The sequence below is a fragment of the Trachurus japonicus genome, chromosome 3 (assembly GCF_045865225.1).
Source record: "Trachurus japonicus isolate A0001 chromosome 3, Traja_1.0".
NCBI lineage: Eukaryota > Metazoa > Chordata > Actinopteri > Carangiformes > Carangidae > Trachurus > Trachurus japonicus.
Window position 1 is genome coordinate 20,716,399 of NC_140909.1, and position 20,848 is coordinate 20,737,246.

General features: G+C 42.1%; 4 protein-coding genes across 6 annotated transcripts; all 4 read right to left on the minus strand.

The window, feature by feature from the left end:
* Positions 1-967: 967 nt before the first annotated feature.
* heatr3 (HEAT repeat containing 3) lies at positions 968-10,714 on the minus strand. Its single transcript, XM_085766075.1, has 15 exons — positions 10,435-10,714; positions 8,941-9,113; positions 7,519-7,606; positions 7,064-7,164; positions 6,651-6,760; positions 5,951-6,091; positions 5,449-5,744; positions 3,940-4,030; positions 3,585-3,739; positions 3,359-3,441; positions 2,731-2,867; positions 2,359-2,447; positions 1,699-1,842; positions 1,442-1,618; positions 968-1,269 (listed from the first exon to the last, which is right to left on the minus strand). The coding sequence occupies exons 1-15, from the start codon at positions 10,573-10,575 to the stop codon at positions 1,156-1,158; spliced, it is 2,040 nt and encodes a 679-aa protein (XP_085622201.1). The 5' UTR covers positions 10,576-10,714; the 3' UTR covers positions 968-1,155.
* Positions 10,715-10,825: 111 nt separating this feature from the next.
* Positions 10,826-14,694, minus strand: cnep1r1 (CTD nuclear envelope phosphatase 1 regulatory subunit 1). Its single transcript, XM_085766091.1, has 6 exons — positions 14,552-14,694; positions 13,963-14,034; positions 13,603-13,676; positions 11,528-11,637; positions 11,271-11,325; positions 10,826-11,192 (listed from the first exon to the last, which is right to left on the minus strand). Exons 1-6 carry the CDS (start codon positions 14,574-14,576, stop codon positions 11,151-11,153), a joined length of 378 nt encoding a protein of 125 aa, XP_085622217.1. The 5' UTR covers positions 14,577-14,694; the 3' UTR covers positions 10,826-11,150.
* Positions 14,695-15,108: 414 nt separating this feature from the next.
* LOC146989916 (arylamine N-acetyltransferase, pineal gland isozyme NAT-10-like) lies at positions 15,109-20,460 on the minus strand. 2 transcript variants are annotated; one of them, XM_085766101.1, is made up of 3 exons: positions 20,357-20,460; positions 16,524-16,659; positions 15,109-16,325 (listed from the first exon to the last, which is right to left on the minus strand). In XM_085766101.1, exon 3 carries the CDS (start codon positions 16,318-16,320, stop codon positions 15,448-15,450), a length of 873 nt encoding a protein of 290 aa, XP_085622227.1. In that variant the 5' UTR covers positions 16,321-16,325; positions 16,524-16,659; positions 20,357-20,460; the 3' UTR covers positions 15,109-15,447. The 2 variants fall into 2 exon arrangements, with proteins under 2 accessions (XP_085622227.1, XP_085622237.1); XM_085766111.1 differs by lacking the exon at positions 20,357-20,460 and having other exon boundaries at positions 16,524-16,715.
* Positions 18,031-20,451, minus strand: LOC146989917 (arylamine N-acetyltransferase, pineal gland isozyme NAT-10-like). 2 transcript variants are annotated; one of them, XM_085766134.1, is made up of 2 exons: positions 20,357-20,451; positions 18,031-19,492 (listed from the first exon to the last, which is right to left on the minus strand). In XM_085766134.1, the coding sequence occupies exon 2, from the start codon at positions 19,485-19,487 to the stop codon at positions 18,615-18,617; it is 873 nt and encodes a 290-aa protein (XP_085622260.1). In that variant the 5' UTR covers positions 19,488-19,492; positions 20,357-20,451; the 3' UTR covers positions 18,031-18,614. The 2 variants fall into 2 exon arrangements, with proteins under 2 accessions (XP_085622260.1, XP_085622251.1); XM_085766125.1 differs by lacking the exon at positions 20,357-20,451 and adding an exon at positions 19,848-19,916.
* Positions 20,461-20,848: the final 388 nt, after the last annotated feature.

The following is a 20,848-nucleotide window of genomic DNA, read 5'->3' on the forward strand; positions in this document are numbered from 1 at the left end:
TGTCAAAGAATATTTTTAATTGTGGTCCCACCTTTAGACCAGAATGTGTTTCTACGATGTAAAAGAAAACAAACACCTTTAAGAAATCAGGATTTATTTCAAAAAAAGGCATTCATCCATAACCTGATGACATTCTCCCTAATATATCTTTGAATCTTTTCATCAATTGTACTTAAGTTAATCATTCCCCTTAAAAGTTATTGGAAACCAAAACCTGGGAAGCTGATGAGTTGATAATCCATGACTCAGTTGCAAAATGGTTACATTATTTCAAACCTGTTGTGCCAGGAAATTCTGGATCCCAGCTGATCATTATGGTGATGGCTTCAGAGATTTTTTCAAACTTGTATTTCGGCAATCATCTTACGTTACTGAGAGAAACACTTTCTGCAGAAGGCTGGCTGGTGTGACTTGCAGACAGAAAAGCTTTACCACTCCAGGCATCAGAGTAGTTGCAGAGTGTGCAACAAATGCTCATACATGGACTGAGAGGCAGAGGTAGAGAATAGGTGTTCGTTTCTGAAGGCTAAAATGCCTGTCTTAAATTACTGTAGTCTATTATTTTTATATATATGTTATATCATTTAAACCTTGGCAGTGAGCATACTAAACCTTCGATCTTAGTAAGTTACTGAAAGGTAGCAATGATTCCATAAAGCAAAATCTCCCTCATACACAAGCCAATACTAAATATCAGTCATATAAAAAGGTAAAGTTTTCAACAGCACTTGTGCTGGACCAGCAAAACATCAAATATTTTTGCCCATTGAAATACATAGCTTAAACAAGGGTAGCCATGTTGAAACCAGTCATCAGTTCAGCAAACCTGTTTTACTCAAATGTTACTGGGGATATGAAAATATTCACATTGAAGTCTGAATAACCTTTTGTGTTAAATGTAGGGAAAAGCACTCTTTACTGCAACACACTAGAACTAATAATTATTAGTTTTCACCCGACCTTCTTTACAAGTAAACGTTCACATCACTAATAGTAAATCATTTAGAGAATATAAACATTAACAAATGGTTTGCTACCAACATAATAAATACTTGATGGTTTCACAACCATATTCCGTTTCATGCTATGCTCCCGCTAGCATACAATTTCCGACCATAACATACATGTTCAACTGGTCGTAAAATACACAAGTCCTTATTTTTTCACCACCTTCTCCAGATAACCAATGAATCTTCTCAGGTTCACTTTGATGTTATCCAGTACACAAAGCTGCTGAGGGCTGTACCTGCCTCTTCCCTCTTTACGAATCTGGCGGAGAAAAGAAAAATTGGTGTAATTCAAGCAGCAAGGAGGAGAAACAAATGTGCAGTGGTTGGAAATGTAGGTTAATAATCCATTTGGAAAATGGCAATGTGGAATTGCATAAAAATGTTGATGAATCACCAAGTGTCAAACAGTGTTAAATATGAATCCCAGGTACCTTGGCCTTGAAGACAGGTTGAAGTGCCTTCAGTGCAGGTAATAACTGGATTTTTTTAGCAGCTGTCTCCGCCTCGTCACCATCCGCAAAGACATCAAACAAGGCATCGAGTGCTTCTCCATTTACAACCAGGTCAGTATCCTTTGTGGCAACTTGAAGTAAGGCATTTCCAATCATCTGTAGGAGCAGAGTTTCTTAGAGGAGCAAGAAATGAAACAAGACAAGAAAAATGGCAGGAGAAAAAAAAAAAATCATACCTGAAGGGTTTCAGCAGTGCCTTTCTCTTTGGCTAATGTGCTGCCAGTGATGCCCAGAATGGCGACGGCATTGACCCTCACACTGACAACATCACAGCGGGTGGCCGCATCGCTCAGGCTCATCAGCTGCTGGGGGGTCATACACTGAGAGAGACGACAGATATTGAACCATTTTGTGGATCATTTTTACATGAATACAAAGCGTAGTCTCTGTTTGCTATTCATTCAGTCACAGAAAGGTAAAGGGGGGCTCAACTGATTTTACACAAAACATTCAGTTTACTGATCATTATGAGTGTTAGTGAGACTGAAAACAATCTTTTGTCATTCTAGAGGAGAAAGTAACCCCGATGATGTCATCAAAATGATCTCTGTCTGGACTTTAATATTTGACTCTGGTGTGGACAGTTACCAGGCAGGAGTTTGATTTTAGTTGTTAATAAGAGGCATTATATAGGAGCCAGCAATTTAAGAGTACTCCGTAATAAAGACTAAAAGTCAGGGTATCTTAACCTCAGCTGCATAGATTCTGATTTCATTTTCTTAACAATCCCCAACTTTATGGAAGTTCAAAACTAAACCCACAGAAATAACCTTTTAAAATTGCCCAATTATCCAAAATCAGTGATGGAAAATATGTAGCTGTGGTAAAATCTGTACCTGGGGGATATTTTTAGAGGCAATCATCTGTAACAGAGAACGCATGGCGCTGATGACGGCCTCGAGGAACTCCTTGTCTTTTGGTATCTCTGAAAACAAGAGGGGACATTGTGCTTACTTTGCAGATGTATTAGATGCTTCAGCATTGCAACTGCATACTTCTCCAACTGACTGGGGATTCATCCATCTATTGTGATTCAGTTATGGTTTTCACTCTTCACCCATATTCTGACTCCAAAGCTAAACTCAAAGTCTGTCTGCTGCTTCCATCAATGTGTTTTTAGCATTAAAAAATACAACTAAACAACGGAGTACTTAAGTATGAACTACAGTTGGCTGCTGTGCTGTGTTACAAAATGACATAAATGAGACCTGCTGCGCCGAAGACCAGGGTGGACAGGTGCTGCGCTGCTCCCTGCAGGGCTGCTGGTCCTCCCAGAGACTCTGCATCCATGGCAGAGAGTATGCTGTGGAGACACGTCAGAGCCCGGGACTGTACACGCTGCATCCTGAGGAAAGATGACTGTTGTTATAAAAGCAGTAGCAGAAACTTCAAGTGTATCAGTGTATTTGCTTGAAGTTGTAGGCTGAGATGACAACAAAAATAGTGAGCAATTTAAGAAAGAAAAATAAGGGAACAAACTGGATGAAATTGGGCACCAGGGTCATTAGATGCTTTGATTTGAATGATATGCTATGAGCTATGTAGTTATCAGAGGTCAAACCAGCTGAAACCTTTGAGAGATTTTGGGCCAACATATAAAACGACACCTTCCCCCATCATCAAAATACCACAGGAAACATCTGGAGGAACAGCGCTCATCCCTCCAACAGAGTTCAGACGTTTGGACCATCAAGGCCAAGAACACTGAAGCTGATCTGGCCCCACGTGGTGGTCCAACAGCTTACTAAGAGGTTATGTTGGTTTTTCCTTGGAACTGTCATCTGTCTGTAGATCACACAGTGAAGATCAAGAGAAAATGTAAAGTGAGAAGATTACTTTTTTATCAGGCCTCTCCAGGAGGGATTCTGATGGCACACATCCATGGCTTCCGTTTTGGGGAACTCGGTCTTTTTGAGGACCTTGAATCATGAGGGGGGGAAAAAAGATGTAGATTACTACTACTACTACATGTAAGTAGTTCAGTTGTGCAGGATTCACTGTATGTTTACAATATTTTTGTTAAATACAACATCCAACACTGATGAAGCAGACATGTATTTGCCTTTTCAGGGATGCTGTGGTTGATTAAGGCCTCGTGAACCTCAGCTGACAAACACAGTGGAGACATAAGATTGGACACTCCGTCACAGAGACCGTCCGGACCCATGTCGCTTTCGTCGCTGCTCGACTCCTCCTCCCACTCGTCATCAGATGGATCTGAACAGGCACATGCACATAGATCGGATCAAGAGCAACAGGAAATGTCTCCAGGCCACTCAGATGAACTCATTTCACGTATTTCTTGTTTTAATAGCTTTTCTGATAGACAAACACATACTGGGTAGCCATGTCAAAGGAAATAATGTTGAGGAGAAGTGCCTGGGGTCAGCACTGCTGTCCATGTCCACAACACTCACCGTCAGAGCAGCACATGTTGACGATGATCTCTAAGGACGTTTGCTGGGCTGTCAGCAAGGCCGTTGCCTCCCTCAGCTCCTCCTTGCCCCTCTGGACAAAAACAAGCAGCCATGTGAGTCAACATCCTACCAAAACGATGACTGTTAGCATAGTTATCACCCAGTCTGAGTTCAGCTGCCCGACACGATGAAGAGATTTAGTCCAACAGTTGTATTCCAACATGTCGAGCCACACTTTTGAACCATGATGCTTGTGAAAACCTGCTGCAAGGGTGTCACATTTGAGGGGAAAGCGAGGTTTAAGTGGGGCTCAGTTTTTCACTCCAGTGCTTTCAACAGTGTCTGGGTGCGTTTATATAAACTAAAAAAAAAAAAAAAGCTAAGATGCTAAGATGAATATAACCCCATTGTATAACCCCTGATATTGGAGGGTATGTTGGAACGTCATCATGAATGTCACCCGCAATCTTGGGGCTCCCGCTGTGACTGAGCTGAGAGGGACAGCTCTGTCGCGCCGAGGTCAGATCTGGGCACAGTCAGCGTGGTCGAAGCCAGAAGCTGGTCCCCAGTTGAACCGTGCTGAGTGTCCCTAATCTGCTCCCGCGAATCCGACGGTTTGTCTGTCCTGTCAGTCTGCCTCGCAGTCTAGGATGACTCATGCGCCACCTTTTCACCTGGCATTAACATGAGCCTCCAAAATACAAAACTGTGTCGTTTCCTCCCCAATGAACACAGACAAGTAACATCTTAATATTTACCGCACTTGATACTGAGGATCTGTTTTTAATTCATTCATGTCTATTCTTAGAGCCCCCTGCATTTTTGTTAAAGATGTAATTGAAAAAAAAAGTCATAGTTTGTGTTTCACACTTAAAACGAGATGGTTACACGAGGGGTTGTGTATAAATGGTTCCTATTGTTAGATCTCAGAGAAAGGCCAAAATCTGAATTTTTATCCAAATAAGGCCAAAATCTGACCGTGTATGTTTTAAAGGTGTACAGAAATTGCCGTTTGTCCTGTTTGTCGCGCCGAGTTGTCACGAGCTGCAACACGAGTTTACCCGAGTGAGGAAAACGAATTTGATTGGTCGTTATCGAGCGGGCGGGATATTCAAAGTTTGGGGCGAGCCCGAGCTCTGTGTGTGTGTGCGTGTCTCAGACGTTTGACTGACGGATTACGGATCCAATATCAGTGGCTGATGAATCGTGTACAGGCTGACGTATAATCCGTGCGCCTGCATTATCCAATGCGAAAAAAAAAATACACACTTTCATCCCGGATTTACTCAAAAATAGAATTTTGCACAAAGTTTGGCCTACATCGTCTGAAAGATGAGTTATCACATTAATTTTATGATCCAGAGTGGGCTCAAATTCAGTTTTCTTTTCTGTACACCTTTAAATGTGGTTTTGTGTTTTGATCCAATATTTAAGATATATCCAAGATATCAAAAGTTTTACACACAAATCAGCAACACAAAGTACAACTGTACATGAGACACGACTTACAGGCAGGAGGTCGGAGACGTCATTATCGACCTTTGCCGCCTTTCCATTCTTCTTCTGTCTTGGTCCTTCCTCGTCCTCCTCACCCATCTCCTCTACAGCAAGCTCACCTACAGCCTGCTCTTCTACGTCCGTCACAGGCGGTGTGTTTTTGTGACGAACCTCTTCTGCCTGTTTGAGCTCAGGTATGAGGGTCCCTGCGTCCAGAGCCAGGCACTGTGACAAGGTGTTCACCACAGCGCTGAGAGTCTGGGCCTGACGGGCAGCAGGCAGGCTGCCTTTCAGGTTCCACAGTGTCCCTGAGTGAAGCAGCAGGCACAGGAAGGACTTAGGAGGGGGTCACAGTCACACCATCAACAATTGCTGTGCATGTTCCTTAAACTTAACAGCAACTTCCGCCCACAGAGGACATCTTTAATGTCCTCTTCAACTTGTTTTTCTGTGGCAAGTTTTAGTTTAAAACTATTTAGAACAAAAAAAAGACACGACAAGTGACAAATTGTACCTGCAGCCAGTGTCCTGAGGAGGGTGTGTGCCATGCTTGGCTGAGATGTCAGCAACACGTTCTCCAGGGCACCGAGCACAGCAGTGTTCATGCTACACAGCAGCTCTGGGTTATCCTCAGTCACAGTGTGCAAACAGTGGGCTGGGAGAACACAGAGAGGAAACTTTTTTTGATCTTGAGAAGCTAAACAGGTTAGGTTATAGGGCTATGGTTTCCGTTACAGTTAAACGGTTAATTACGGACATTTGTGATGCTAATGACCAGTCCACATGTTGCAAACTTGTTTCCGCTACCAGCCTCAAATATCACAGAACTGTCAGCAACAGTAAGGATGTAACAAAACACTTCTACCGATGAAACCGTCTCAGTATATGATTCAAGGCTGTACTCTGATGTTGAGTTTTTATCTACCAACTAAAATACTTGAAGCATCAAAAACTGTGTTTTATTATCTTTGCACATAGCTTGGCACGTCTCATCTGGTCGACCCAGCAATAACCTGACTGGCTCTGCACAGGCAGAATGAGGCGTTTGAGATTATCTAAACATCAGTGTCGTTTGGAGGTGCAGTCAATTACATGGCATACCCCATACCCTTACCAGCAGTAATGTGTGTAACTGTCATGAAAGTAAACTGAGGATGTTCGAAAAATAAATAATACTCATTGCAACCAGTTAACAGAATAGTAATTAGTCCTACCAGCAGATATGGCCAGCTCCACGTTGTGTGGGTGTCTTTCCAGACACTGGACAACCAGATCCAGGAGACCTGTTTTGTTGAAGACAGACAGTGCCTGGCTGCTGCACTCACTGGCAAGACAAGATAGTAGGAGACAAATATAAGACAAAGCTATTAATATTCAGCAGCTCTGGGACAATTATTATAGTTTGATGTCACTAACAGTTGCAAAAACCAAAATACAAGAAGTGGGCTGGTGACTTTTTTTGGACTAGGTATGAAAGGCTCAAGTATATACAGATAAGTCGTTATGACCTACAGCCTCATGAGGAGCTAACCAGCCAACAGCAAGTGTGTGAGCTGCATTCTCAGTAAACTATCTTGTGATAAATAAAAGCTTAAAAACATTCAGCTTGCACAACATATTGGCTTACCAGAGATTCCAGAGTAAGTTCACAGCCTCATTGGCGACATCCTCCAATGCGTTCTTCTGGTCGGCCATCTGCGTGATGGCAATCTCAAAACCAGCACAGCACTGGAGAGAAAACAACATTGCTTAGCAGATGACAACACAACTTTAAGTGAAACAGGAATGATGGTTTGGTTTTAGCAATGCTATCGCTGATATGAATTAATTTTCTAGAAACTGGTGGTATATTTCTATCTCAGGACATATTCAACTCCAGCAACAGCCGAGAGCAAGCTTCCTAGGACTAAGTGTTTAAGTCAGGGTGCAGCCTTTTTTTTTTCTTTTTTTTTAACAAAATCACTAATATCTCTGTTCTGGGATCAAACCTAATTGCTGAGGATCTTGACGCTGGCTTCAACAGTTGCTGATGAGAAGGAACTGAAGTGATGGAGTGAGCTAAAAGCAGTGGCAGACTCTCACCTCTCTAAGCACTGCTGTCAGAGGAGTCATGACGTCGTGCTTCACCATGTCCTCACACACCTCCTGGCCTCCACATGCACTCAGATTCCTGTCAGGGAGAAACAGTTGCAGACGCACACTCATCAGTCAGTGGAGGGAGGATTCACTGACAGAGATGCTGTTTGTGTGTTTGAGGGGGGGAAAGGGAGCCTGGAGATACACCATGAGCTTTCATTTTGATATCCCATACACAGACAGACCCCAAACTTAAAGCTTACGGGAGGACAAAACTCTGGACAGGGGCTAAGCATGTACTCTGGTACCAAAACAAGTGCTGTGCTCAGTGCGAACAGGATTATGGTGCTGAACATGACTGTTGTGTTGCTGCTGCTTAGAGGGTCAACAGCACTGACGAAATGTTTGATCATTGGTATTTGAAGAGAGTTGAGGAAAAACCAACAGGCGACAAGTGCAAGTGTGATCTGTTTTCTTACGTGAATAAAACACTGGAAAATACATCAAGAGACAATAAAAAACACAACCTATCAAATCACAAAAGCCTCACTGAGCCTTCAGTCTTCTTACAGCCTCTCTTTTTATTGTAGCATGGCGCCCCCTATAGAAGCATCATGACAAAATACCATCATGCGCAACATACAACATTAAATTATTTTGATGGGGGGGGGGGGACTGAAATGCAAAAACTTAATTAGTTAAAATATTTTGTCCATTAGCTTGCTTTTTTATTGGGTTTTTATTTTTGTGTTGTAATGTATCTAACTCTCTGTGTCAAACAGTTGTCAAACACGCTGCAATGTGTTGACCGTCACTGCAACTGATTGACTTGAAATAGCATGAGAGAAGAAATGTGCAGACCAATATTTAAAACTTGGCACAGTGCAACTAATGTGCTCCATATGGTAACTTTAGGTAGATTTTCATCTGCCTAAAGTTAACATGGGGTTGACTGAACTGGACTCAGGAGGCACTTTTAATTCAGGAAAAAGTACATTAGGCCTTTTTTAAAGTTGACATTTTGACAAATTTAATTTATAGTGGCTCAATTACCCTAAGGGTCAGAGTAGCGATGTTACAAATCACACCTGTACTTCTGCATGGATGTCAAAACGTCCTACTCATGTACCACCTCATTACTTACTTTTTTCCCCCTCACTTAAATATTACCTGATTATCTTTGGGTTTTGGATTGTTGGTCAGACAAACCCTGAGCTGAGAAAATGTCATCTTGTTTTTGACATTTTGTTTGACACAATTCACCTACAAAATAAACGATGGATTCATTGACAATAATTATTATTTGCCTTTCCTTATGAGCTCCATGTCTTTCTATTTGGTAACCAGGACCAGACCTCATTAAAAGTTACCACATTGAGGTTACATTTCAGCGCAGTCCACACCATACCCCCTGCACTACTGCCTCACCTGAGTGCTCCTGTGGCCGTCTCCCTGACAGCCATGCTGCTGTCCAGCACCATGGGCCCCAGGCGCCTCACGGCATCCCTCTGAAGAAAACCTGGGATGGTCTGGCTCTGCTGGACCACGCGAGAAATGCTGGCACATGCAAACTCCCTTACGTCTGCACTCGGACTCTCCAGCTGTGGAAAGAGATACGACTCTAAACACATTGTTTTTACTCTATTTTTTCAGTGTTGTTGTTTTTAGACAGAGGGCTTATTTAAAAACACTTTAGTGAGCTCTTGGGGCAGCATCAGTGGTTAGCACTAGAGTCTCGGAGGGAGTCAGCAGGTTCTCTCTGGGTTCTTCAGCTTCCCCCCACAGTTCAAAAATATGCACATTAGGTTAATTGGCAACTTGACAATTGTCATTAGTCGTGAATGTGAGTACTACTTGGTGTGTGTGCCTTGTTTGTTTCTACATATCAGCCCTGTGATGAACTTCCGACCTTTCCAGGGTGGACCCAGCCCTCACACTGTCAGCTGGGATTGGCTGGATTGGCAGTCATCCACCTGACAGGTGCAGCCTATCAAAATGCTGATCACATAGCATGGTTAATGCCCTGTGTAAAGAGAGGCAAGTTTCATATTTGCAGCACGATGCTGTGAATCTTTCGCTAAACAACTAATGTGCATTTCACTACCATAAGCTGTTTCAAGTGTTGTGTGAGGATTTGGCAGTGCTTCCAACACAGACCAGATGTAACCACACCAACCATGAACCTGCACATCTGGCTCAATCAGCTGAGCTGATGCAACATTTGGTTTGCAGTGTGAAAGAACTTGTGGAAAGTCTCTGGAAAGCTCCTCTATCCACTTTCTCATCTTAATTAATGATGCTAATGACAGACGTTGGTTGCATCTGACATTTCATAGATGATCCCCAGTTTAAATCTTACTGTGCAAACAGCAATCGGGGTGTTGCAAATAAGAGTGGCCTTTAACTGTGGGCCATGGGCCAAAAGCACACCTGTGCAATAATCATGGTGTTAATCAGCATCTTGACACGACACACCTGTCGAGTATGGATCATCTTGGCAGAGGGATTGAACACTATCACAGGTTAAAACGCATATAACACGCGCAAAATTGAAGAGAACTAAAATCTTAGTTACAAATGGGAGCAAGTCAATAGTGTATGTTTTTTGACGTAAACTAAACTAGCCTGTTTGAGTCTCCCTCGTGTATTTATCTAGCCCGAGTAATAAGGACACATAAACTCTGGCCTTCCGTGTGTAAGCACATTCGTTTAGTTTCAAAGTTGTGACCTAATTAAACTCTGACAGTAAATCAGAAGCTTCAATCAGAGTCAAGTCACACATTCAGAAGTTAATCCTCAACAGGCTGAAGTCTACATCGTGTTTCACTAGAATGTTTCAATTACGTGAGCCTGTAACAAGGTGAAAGGAGAAGAAAAAACAAGTCATTTCGATGTAAAAACAGGACGAGACAGTGTTCCTACTTTCTCCAGTAACTCCGCAGCTGGACAACTATCATCGTCGTAGTCGTCCTCCTCTGCGACGGCTTCCTTCACAGCGTTCACCGGCAGTCCCACCGCGTTGAACTGCGGACGTTTAAATTTCGTGGTTCTACTTTTACCCATTTCAGTTTTTGATAAAGTGCAACCGGCGCATGCAGCGTGTTTTGCTTTCTTTTTCCTCCTGTTCACTTGAGCTTAGCTACAGAACCTCAAACACACACTTCGGCTCCAGCCTGGTTGGTGGAGGCCATGTGGAAGACGAGACCCTGCCGTAAAGAGTTGTTGCTACCGTAAGGCAGGAACCCTGTCGTAAAAACCAGTAAAGCGGAAATGCAAACTCAAAGATTTTTAGCACAAAAAAAGAGAGGCAGGGTCACTCCTGTGGTGTTTATTAGGTAAATAACATTAAAAATAGAAACATTTAGATAAAATACATGCTTATCAGAAAAAGAAATAAACATCTGAACTCACACTGATGGAGTAAAACATATCAACAACTATGTGAGCAGATCAGCAGCTTCATTGGTGACTTCAACACAGCAACACTGTTAAAAGGCCCGATCAGTTCATTTCTTCTGTCTTCCCAACGTATTTCCATCACGATGACAACCCTGACCACCCACAGGATGCAAGTCACTGTCAGTGGTCATCAGCAAAGAGCTGGTACACTGTCTGAACAGCCCACACAAAGCTAGTGGTTACTGGGTATTTGGTCGTGGTTTGAGTATAAGCTTCCCCGTCTGTGAAAAGGTCAAATAAGAGACGTTTTAACACTTAATAAAAATAAAAGCTGGGTATATTGTCACAACAATACTCACATCATCACAGGACATGTTGTATTCTGCTAAAACTGTCCGACAGCGAGCAGCAATTCTGAGGTGGTGAAAGTCAAAGATGTTTAACCAGTGAGCCAAAAACAGGAACATAAATTAATCAGTCATTAAAAGAGTACAAATGTCCAAAATTCATTTCCTGCATGCACTGCACTTCTTGGTCATTGATTGAGGTTGATTTGTGATGTGTAAATCTAACAAAACATGCTGCTTCATTATGCACTGAAATAGACAAAGGATACATTGATGGTGCCACCACTCGTTTGTGTATCCCAGCGAAGAAGAGAGCTATCAGAGTGATGCAGCTGATGGTGAAGAATGGATGATTCCACAGCGATGAAAAGAACGAGACCTGCAAAACAAGAGAAACCAGGCAAATTCAATCACTGTGTCAAATATAAAACTTTTCTTACTGTACTGAGCCACAGAAATCAAATGTAAGTGCATTAGAACACTTAAGAATATGATTATGTGAAAATAGAGGAAATAACTGTTAAGTTCAGTTAGTAAGTTTGAGAATGACTATTTCTAAAAGGGTCATATACATCTTTTCCACACGTTCACAACTGTCATGTTTACTGTTCTCAGCTATATTCTCAGCGGATCTACATCAACAGACGGAAGGCCCTGAGTCCTGATAACATACCGGGCCAAGTGCTCAAGGAGTGTGAAAATCAGCTGGTTTATCTTATAACGGACATTTTTAACATGTCACTGGATCAAGCTAAAATCCCATCATGTTTGAAGACTGCCACCATCATCCCAGTGCCAAAAAAATGTATATCATCACACCATTTAGCCTAATCACTACCAGCCCGTTGCAACTCACTCCCATTATGATGAAGTGCTTTGAGAGGCTGGCTGATGCCGTGAAAACAACCTGATCCTGAACGTGGACAAAACCCAACAAGATCATCACTGTCGACTTCAGGAAAAGAAATCAGCCCAACCACGCTCCACTTCTCATCGACAACACGGCTGTGGAGGTGATCAGCAGCACAAAGTTCTTAGGGGTGCACATCACAGACGATCGCACCTGGCCTGTTAACACTGCGTCACTGGTGAAGAAGGCACAGTCGCATCTGCACTTCTTGCGCAGATTGAGGAGAGCCCACCTGCCCCCACCTCACTACATTATTCAGAAGCACCATAGAGAGCATTTGACCAACTGCATGGTGTGAAGCCTGCAGTGCTTCTGACTGGAGGAATGTGAGGAGAGCGGTGGAAGACAGCGGGGAAAATCATTGGGACTTCTTTTCCCTCCATTCAGGACATTGCACCTAGCACTGCATGTCCCCAACCACCATAGACATCAGCAGTGACTCCTCACACCCCCAACATGGACTGTTCTCCCTGCTGACCTCTGGAAAGAGGTTCCACAGCCTTCAGTGCAGGACCACCAGTTTCTCTAACAGCTTTTCCCCCTGGTCATCGAACTCTGAATGCTAACACGCTGCACTACTGCAGCTCCTCAGGCAACTTTGCTATTGCACTTTATAGCATTTTTGATATTTCTTCTTTATATTCTTAATTCTGTGCTGGGATGCAACATCATTTTGGTCAGTTACACTTGGATACTAATACTGAATGATAATAAAAGTCTGTCCAAGTCTAACCCGTGTTTATATCATGTTGCCGATAGCTGGTCTCTATAAAAAAGCACATGTCACTCCACCACTGAATACCAATTGCATTCTAAATCAAATTCAAGAAACAAATTCCCAGAATCCTTTGGGTCTGTTACACATCTGCTTGGATGTACTCCAGTCTATGATGTACTCATACAGGGTAAGAATGCAACTACATTTCCTCCCAGAGATGTCATCTGATATTGCCTTCACAAGTTAATTGCTATCCGTGCTGTCCGTGGTTCCCACAATGGTGGACAGGCATCTGAAGGCTGTCAGAGCATAGATGTCCCTCTCTGTCTTAAAATATTTCTTGAAGACTCATCTTATTGAAGAGCAACCCATCTCTTGACAACTCTTACTACTACTATGCATCATCTACTAAAAGCCTAACTAGGGACGGGAGTTGGAAACTAGCATTAGCTATAATCTCTGTATGCAGAACATCAGTCACATTGACTTGTTTGTAACAAGTGGAAGTGTCACTATGTTAACCTGCATTGTCCCTATCAAATAAACTGAATTAAATTAAATCTGTGCACTTCTTTACCTGATCTTCTTGCACTGATAGGACAGATGCAGTACTCTGGGATTACATCAAGGTTTCCTGTTGCACTGAAGCCCTAGTGATGCCCATCACTTGTAAGTTGCTTTTGATAAAACTGTCTGGCACACGAGTAAATACATACCTTCTGTGTGTCTGGATCAATTAACCAGTTCCATGCCCCAGTAGCCGTACAAACAGACACCACTATCAGAATCACTGAAACAAAACAGGGGAAAAGGACTAACTGCAGCAATATGACAAGTGTTTCACCAAAATCAGTACATTTTAGACTCAACATTGGTGACAACAGGTTACAAGTCTTTAAACTGCAACTATATTGACACCACCTGCGGCATTTACTGTTTGTAGCAACTTTTGACAGCTTCTCAGAATTATTTTTGATTGATTGTCATCAAATGTATAATGTGAACAAAAATACATGTAATAGTTACATATTTTGGCAAATAAGTGGTTATGACAATCACCACTAATAGGTACTTACTTCTCCACCTGCCTGTTGCAGGCTGCAAACAGGACACATACTCTGTCAGTCTTCTCTCAAACGCCTTCAGGTCTGAAAGATACAATAATGATACAATAATGTACACTGTATTTGGACCTGATGACATGGCTGAATAACAGAACATTTTTCATGTTATATCTAAGTGGTTATTATTATTACAAGCCCTGAATGCAGCTGTTAAATATCCAAAACGTTGCTCACGGTGCACTTTCAGACTTGCTGTATTAGGTCATTATGATTGCTTGCAACCCTTAACTATCTATAAAGCTACTTCGGAGCAACAGAAACTAATACACTTAACATCACAGCACAGTTTATAACATAAGTCGATATGCCTTTGCTAAAAACTACACAGACGAAGAAGACTAGAAGTCCAGTGTCAGTAAAGCTAGCAAACATGCTAAGTGTCGACACCAGACTAGCCACCTACTCCCACTCTGCACCCACTTTTCTATCGCGTTTTAAGACATTTCTTTTGGATTTCCGACGTGATTACAGCTACGAGGCTAAACCAGACCGCTGGATACTTTAAAATGAGATGATTAAAGTTGTTTTCTGCGTTGGTTACCTTCGGCCTGTTCCAGGGAATTCATGTCTGCTCCCAACAGCCTGCTGTTGGCTGTGCTACTGCTTCCTTCCCGCTGAGTGACAGGCCCGGAAAACCAATCAGCATTGGCTGTGTGACAGGGTCTAATATGATTGGATGTAAACCAAATAATGGGCGGTGCGAACAGTTTAGCTCCCGCCCCCGCCCTCTGGCCTACTGGCGAGCCCAGAGACTACAGGGTGGCGCTGTTTGTAAGGTTGTCCAAAGAAAGCTAAAGAAAAGTTATATGATTTCTATGACCCCAAAACCCTTCAGCCCTTGGTGGTGGCAGATAACACTACAGGGAGACATACAATGTATAACAAATAACAAAACATGTAGCCTACAAATATAAGATAGGCCTAGATATACTCTCATAATCCAAAATATTTATGAAGAAGGAAGGCAAATGCAGATAAAGTAAATAGAAATATACTGTACAAATATTCTTCTGAATTAATGTAAATCTCCCTTTGCACAGGCCATGACATTCAGTTTGTTGAATATTTGGCTGGATAGTGGATATATTCACACTGACACAGTCTTGATCAGTTTATTTATTCATGTAAAATCACATATATTTTATGACATATTTCTGACATGACATTTTTCAAATATTTTTATGGTAATTGGAGAGTAGGTTTGATAACAACTTCTTAAACATGTCACACTGCCAGATTGTGTTTAACTTTGAACTCCTTTTTGTCATTATAAAAATGATGGATATAAAATCTTAAACATTGTATATAAAATTTAGAGCATTTAATGTTCAATGTAAAAAAAAAATTAAATCTTCAACAAGCTGCTCTACCTGGTCTGTTGTGATTCACACAAGCTGTGACATCTACCAGGACGATTTAAAAACAGGGTGCTGTTTTTTAGATTGTGTAGCATACTTTGTTGTTTACAGGCTTTAATTTCTTTGGCAACTTTACGTTGAACTTCTCCCTCAGAATTTGCTCTATCTCATCATCTGGTATGTTTCTCATGTCTAAGACATCAACACCTTCCTCAGGTTTGTAAGTGACCTCGCTGTAGATCCAGCCAATCAGGGCTCTGAATCCGTTGGGCATTTGCAAAGAGCAAATGGATTTGTTGGTGAACAGTGAACTGGGATCTGTCTGAAGTGTGTCGTTTATCTCAAAGAAATGTGACGCCTCACGAGGCACTAAGGTGAAGCCATAGATCGTTATTGTTTGGTCCCTGTTCACCAGGCTTGAATTGGCAAACTCTGGATTAATGACTTCTGGCTTTCTACCAGTCTTCTCCAGTACCCAGATGTCCCCCTTGTCTATGAGCCGAAAGACCCCCGCTGCCTGAGGTTGGTCCTTTCCAGAGACGAGCTCCAGTGGCTCCCACACTTGGGAAGACACCCCAAAGCTTACATCAGTTATGTAAGCCTTTCCATCAATGACAACCTGGTTGATCAGATGAGACTCCACAGGGCCAAACTGATTCAGGGTACTGTTAAAGACTCTGGAGCCCAGTGTCGTAGTGTTGTAGCCCATTTCTCTCAGCACCCACCCAAACAGGAAGTTGTTCTCAAAGCACCAACCCCCACGGCTGCTTCTCACTAACTTATTGAAAATGACCTCCAGGTCTATGACGATCCTCTCGCCACAGTGAATGCTGAAGTTTTCAAATGGAATTGACATGACATGTTGTTTGTGGATCAGCTTCAGTGTTGCAAGGTCTATGTTCTCATATGAGCCGTGGAAACCAATCCTTTTGAAGTACTCCTCCAAATTCATCTTGCCTGTAAAATGCAGCGTAATGTCAAGATTTGATAGATCTGAATGGGTTTTGATCACAGAAGACATTGACAAAGAAGACTGTTCAGTACACTTTCATGCATGTGATACTAAAATGTCAGAAATTCTACATGAAGTTCGAGACCTAAAAAGCTTTGCAGCACAGAATATCAAGAAATAAACATAAGAGTGTTTAATCTTACCTTCCGTCTAGGCTGATCCTGCATGCAATCCAAATGTGTAGTCATATGACAGAGTATGGAGCCAAAGGTTCCCCACACCGAAACTGCAACTCAGCTCTTTTCCCCAAGGGAACTTCCAAGTTGTAAAGGTCTGAGCCTGTGTAGCCAGTAAAGATATGTTTGGGTTAGAGTTAATGATTTTCTTGGGCACTTGTGCGATCAGTGCTTGAGTTGTTGCTCCGCAGCTGCTTCACGATAGGACATGATTTATAAGGAACAGGCACATTACACAGAAGGATCACAGAAGGATCTGCTTGCCATGATTACATAATGATGTGGTTTCAACTCGTCAGTGTTTGCTTGTGAGTGCCAGTGAGTAAACTCAGTCAGGCAATACTAGTGGCGCTGGCACCTTTAACACCAACCCTAGAACCAGTGCCCTCTTAGAAGCCAAAACGCATGCTAAAATGACCTCATGGGCACCAAAAGGCATGCTAAAGTGCCGTCATGGCAGCCAAAACGTGTGCTAAAGTGCCGCCATGGCAGCCAAAACGCATGCTAAAGTGCCCTCTTAAGTGGCGAGGACGCGCTATATGTGTCCTTTTTTTTCCTTTTCGGCCCTGCCCTTCAAAAAGTCTGTGCACGCCACTGCCTAGAACACGTGTCTAATGTTGTGTCTCAGTTAACGTATTTTATACTCACACTTCTGTTTTAAGAGCATTTCAGTGATAAGTATGACAACATGCGATGCAACACACTTTATGGTGCACTCAAAATAGTAAAAAAAAAAGAAAGAAAGAAAGAAAAGTTGTGCATACGCGTGCATTATGTTTACATGATCTGTGTGCCATCCTCTGCTCAGTGTGTGTGTGTCTGCAGTGTGGTTCTTTGGTGTTGAGGAGGTACTGATGCACACTGAGAGGAGTCTGTGTAGGACTATTAGTGTTATATTAACAAAACTCTCAGTCTTTCTTCACTCAATAGCAGCTCTCATATTGATAAACTCAAATTACTTGAATAATTTAAGGATCATTCTGATTTATTTACACTTGGCATACTCACAAACATAGTTACTTGCACAAAACAACATATGGAAACATTAGCATCACTTGCCTCCGGCACATTTCCACGTTTCATTTCATTTATTTACACAGAAGGTGAATGGAAGTACACAGAGGTAGACAAACATGGGTTATAGGGGAGGTTACTCTCTCCATCTTGCTTTTTGACCACCAAGTGTTTTCTTCAGCTTGAATGTGTCTTGAAAACTTCCGCATGGAGGCTTCTCTAAGTCCTCAAGGTTAGGATGAGTAGAAAGCAGGGAAGTTTCAAATGCTAAAAATTTGAGTTGTTGAGCGACACGCTGCTTTGGCTGTATGGGTTTCATGAATTTTGGTTCTTTCTCTTTCTCATCAAGGTACGTTATTGATCATCCATCTGGTCGAGGTTAGTTGTTGTGTCGTCTTTGTTTCTGAAGGCAGGAGAATTATCATTGCCTGTTGGCTGAAGGTGGGAAAGCTGTTGTTGGACAAGCCTGTGGTGATCTGTGAAGCAATGGTAGCTGTAGCTTTCGTGCAGGGGAGCAACGGTTTGGGCATCTTGAACTTGATCCATGGCAGCTCTGATGAGATAATCAGTGGGATCCAGCTCTGAAGTTATGTCTTTAACCTCATTGCTGGTGCTGTTGTAGCTACCTAGTGCATTCAGCATGCAGCAGGAGATGGGACATGAACCAGGTTAGCAAGAACCTGACTTGACAAAATAAAAAACTGAAGGTTCACCGGTGACATTGGTATAAGCAAGTGGGTGAATCCAGCTTTTCCTTGGGTGGCGGCACTTTCACTGAGAGTCATGTCTGCTCCTTCAATTAGAACTCTGGCTGTTACACAATCTGAAGCAGCTGTGAAATATCCTGTGGCGCCACCTGTCAGTCAAACCCTACTGCATCACACTACAGGCCTTTATTGACAGAATGGGTTTTGGTTTTAATACACATTTTTACTCAGTGAATAACATCTAACATACTTTTTTTTTCCTAGTCTGTCTTAAAATGAACCAAGATTGTGACATCTGTCTGGACAACTTAAAAACAACTAGCCTACATGTGGTTTTTCAGAGTGTATACCATGCTTTGTTGTTTACAGGCTTTAATTTGTTTGGCAACTTTACGTTGAACTTCTCCTTCAGAATTTGATCTATCTCATCATCTGGTATGTCCCTCATGTCTAAGACATCAACACCTTCTTCAGGTTTGTAAGTGACCTCGCTGTAAATCCAACCAATCAGGGCTCTGAATCCATTGGGTGTTTGCAAAGAGCAGATGGACTTGTTGGTGAATAGTGAACTGCGATCTGTCTGAAGTATGTGACTTTTATCAATGAAATGATCAACTTCACGAGGCACCAGGCTGAAGCAGTAGATCGGTTTTGTTTCCTTCCTGTTCACCAGGCTTGAATTGGCAAACTCTGGATTAATGACTTCTGGCTTTCTACCAGTCTTCTCCAGTGCCCAGATGTCCCCCTTGTCTATGAGCCGAAAGACGCCCGCTGCCTGAGGTTGGTCCTTTCCAGAGACGAGCTCCAGTGGCTCCCGCACTTGAGAAGACACCCCAAAGCTTACATCAGTTATGTAAGCCTTTCCATCAATGACAACCTGGTTGATCAGATGAGATTCAAGAGCTCCAAACTGATTCAGGGTACTGTTAAAGACTCTGGAGCCCAGTGTCGTAGTGTTGTAGCCCATTTCTCTCAGCGCCCAGCCAAACAGGAAGTTGTTTTCGAGGCACCAGCCCCCACGGCTGCTCCTTACTATCTTTTTGAAAATGACCTCCAGGTCCATGACGATCCTCTCGCCACAGTGAATGCTGAGGTTTTCAAATGGAATTGACATGACATGTTGTTTGTGGATCAGCTTCAGTGTTGCAAGGTCTATGCTCTCATATGAGCCATGGAAACCAATCCTTTTGAAGTACTCCTCCAAATTCATCTTGCCTGTAAAAAAAAAAAAATGATATGAACTGATGTGACTTTAAAAGCCATGGTCTTGGCATAGCTAAGGGTTTATAACAATGAAACCATTTATCAACTAGGATGTCAATGAATTTTCAGCACCAGTCAACTGGTTACAAATTGTAGTTAATCATGTCAGCTGTATCTTCAGTCTTAAAACATTTACAACAAAGAGTATCTCTATGGAGCAAGAACACTAAGTTCTGGCATTGAAAGTAAAGTTTTGCATTGCAGAAAAAGTTGTAGGCTGACATCCAAACAAGTATTGGCAGTTAAAACGTCTCATTGCAAAATAAAACACAGGCATTAAAAATAACAATATTTTATTTGTACGTACCTCTCCTTCTTCACAATGCAGGATGCTGACAGGAAACAATAATGCCGGCTGGCAGCAGATACCTTAGGCCCCTCTACTCCCTTGAAGCGTGTGCGCTCCTAGCCTCTCCCTTCAAAACCCTCCCCTCCATGCCAAAACCCTGCCAGTAAGTTGAAACTGAAAACCATGAACACCAGTGACACTGAAAAAATAAACAGTCACTGAAAGAGGATAGACATGAGGAAGAGGAGAGACAGACATTGGAAAATACATCATAGCCTAATTTAAAAATATATAGGCTATATAAAAAAAACAAGTATTTTTCAATGCCTGTGTTTTATTTTTCAACGCCAAAACTTAATGTCACTGTTCTGCGTCCATACTCTCGCACAACTTGAACTGTTAGAAAGCCCATGGCGTCAAGAAAGTAACGCCCATGTGCTCCGTCTACTCGCCAACATTGCGGAATTTTGTCCAATAGTTTCCATCAGAAATTACCTCATTAATACTCTGTTGAATCAGCCTCTTACCTGCCGACCGTGACGTAATCTGCAGCTCAGTGCAGTTGATGTACTTTGTAGGTGATCGTAAACAAACAAGAAGCCACTGCGTCCTCGAAGTAAAGTGACTGATGTTTGTCCACTAGAGGGAGCTTCAACACTTCAGACCCAGATTAGACCCACATGTTTGAACATTTTTCATTTTTTAAAATTCTAAAATAAAAAAAAAGAAAAGAAAGAGTAAAACCAATATCTATTAACATGTCATGTTGACACTTGTCTTATAATAATGATGATAATTATAATGGTGGAACAGAAGTGTTTAAATAGCCAATAGTTTGGAAGAATATGGACACTGACTGATTCAGTCACTGCACTGGCCATAATTTCGAGTGTAATTTTCAGCAGGCTTTTGTTCACTTAAAAAAAAAAATTACATTATCCCACAAACACTCCACTTTTGGGAAAATGAAATATCAATAAACAGAACTACAGAGTTCTGCAGGTAAGTTGAAGATGTAA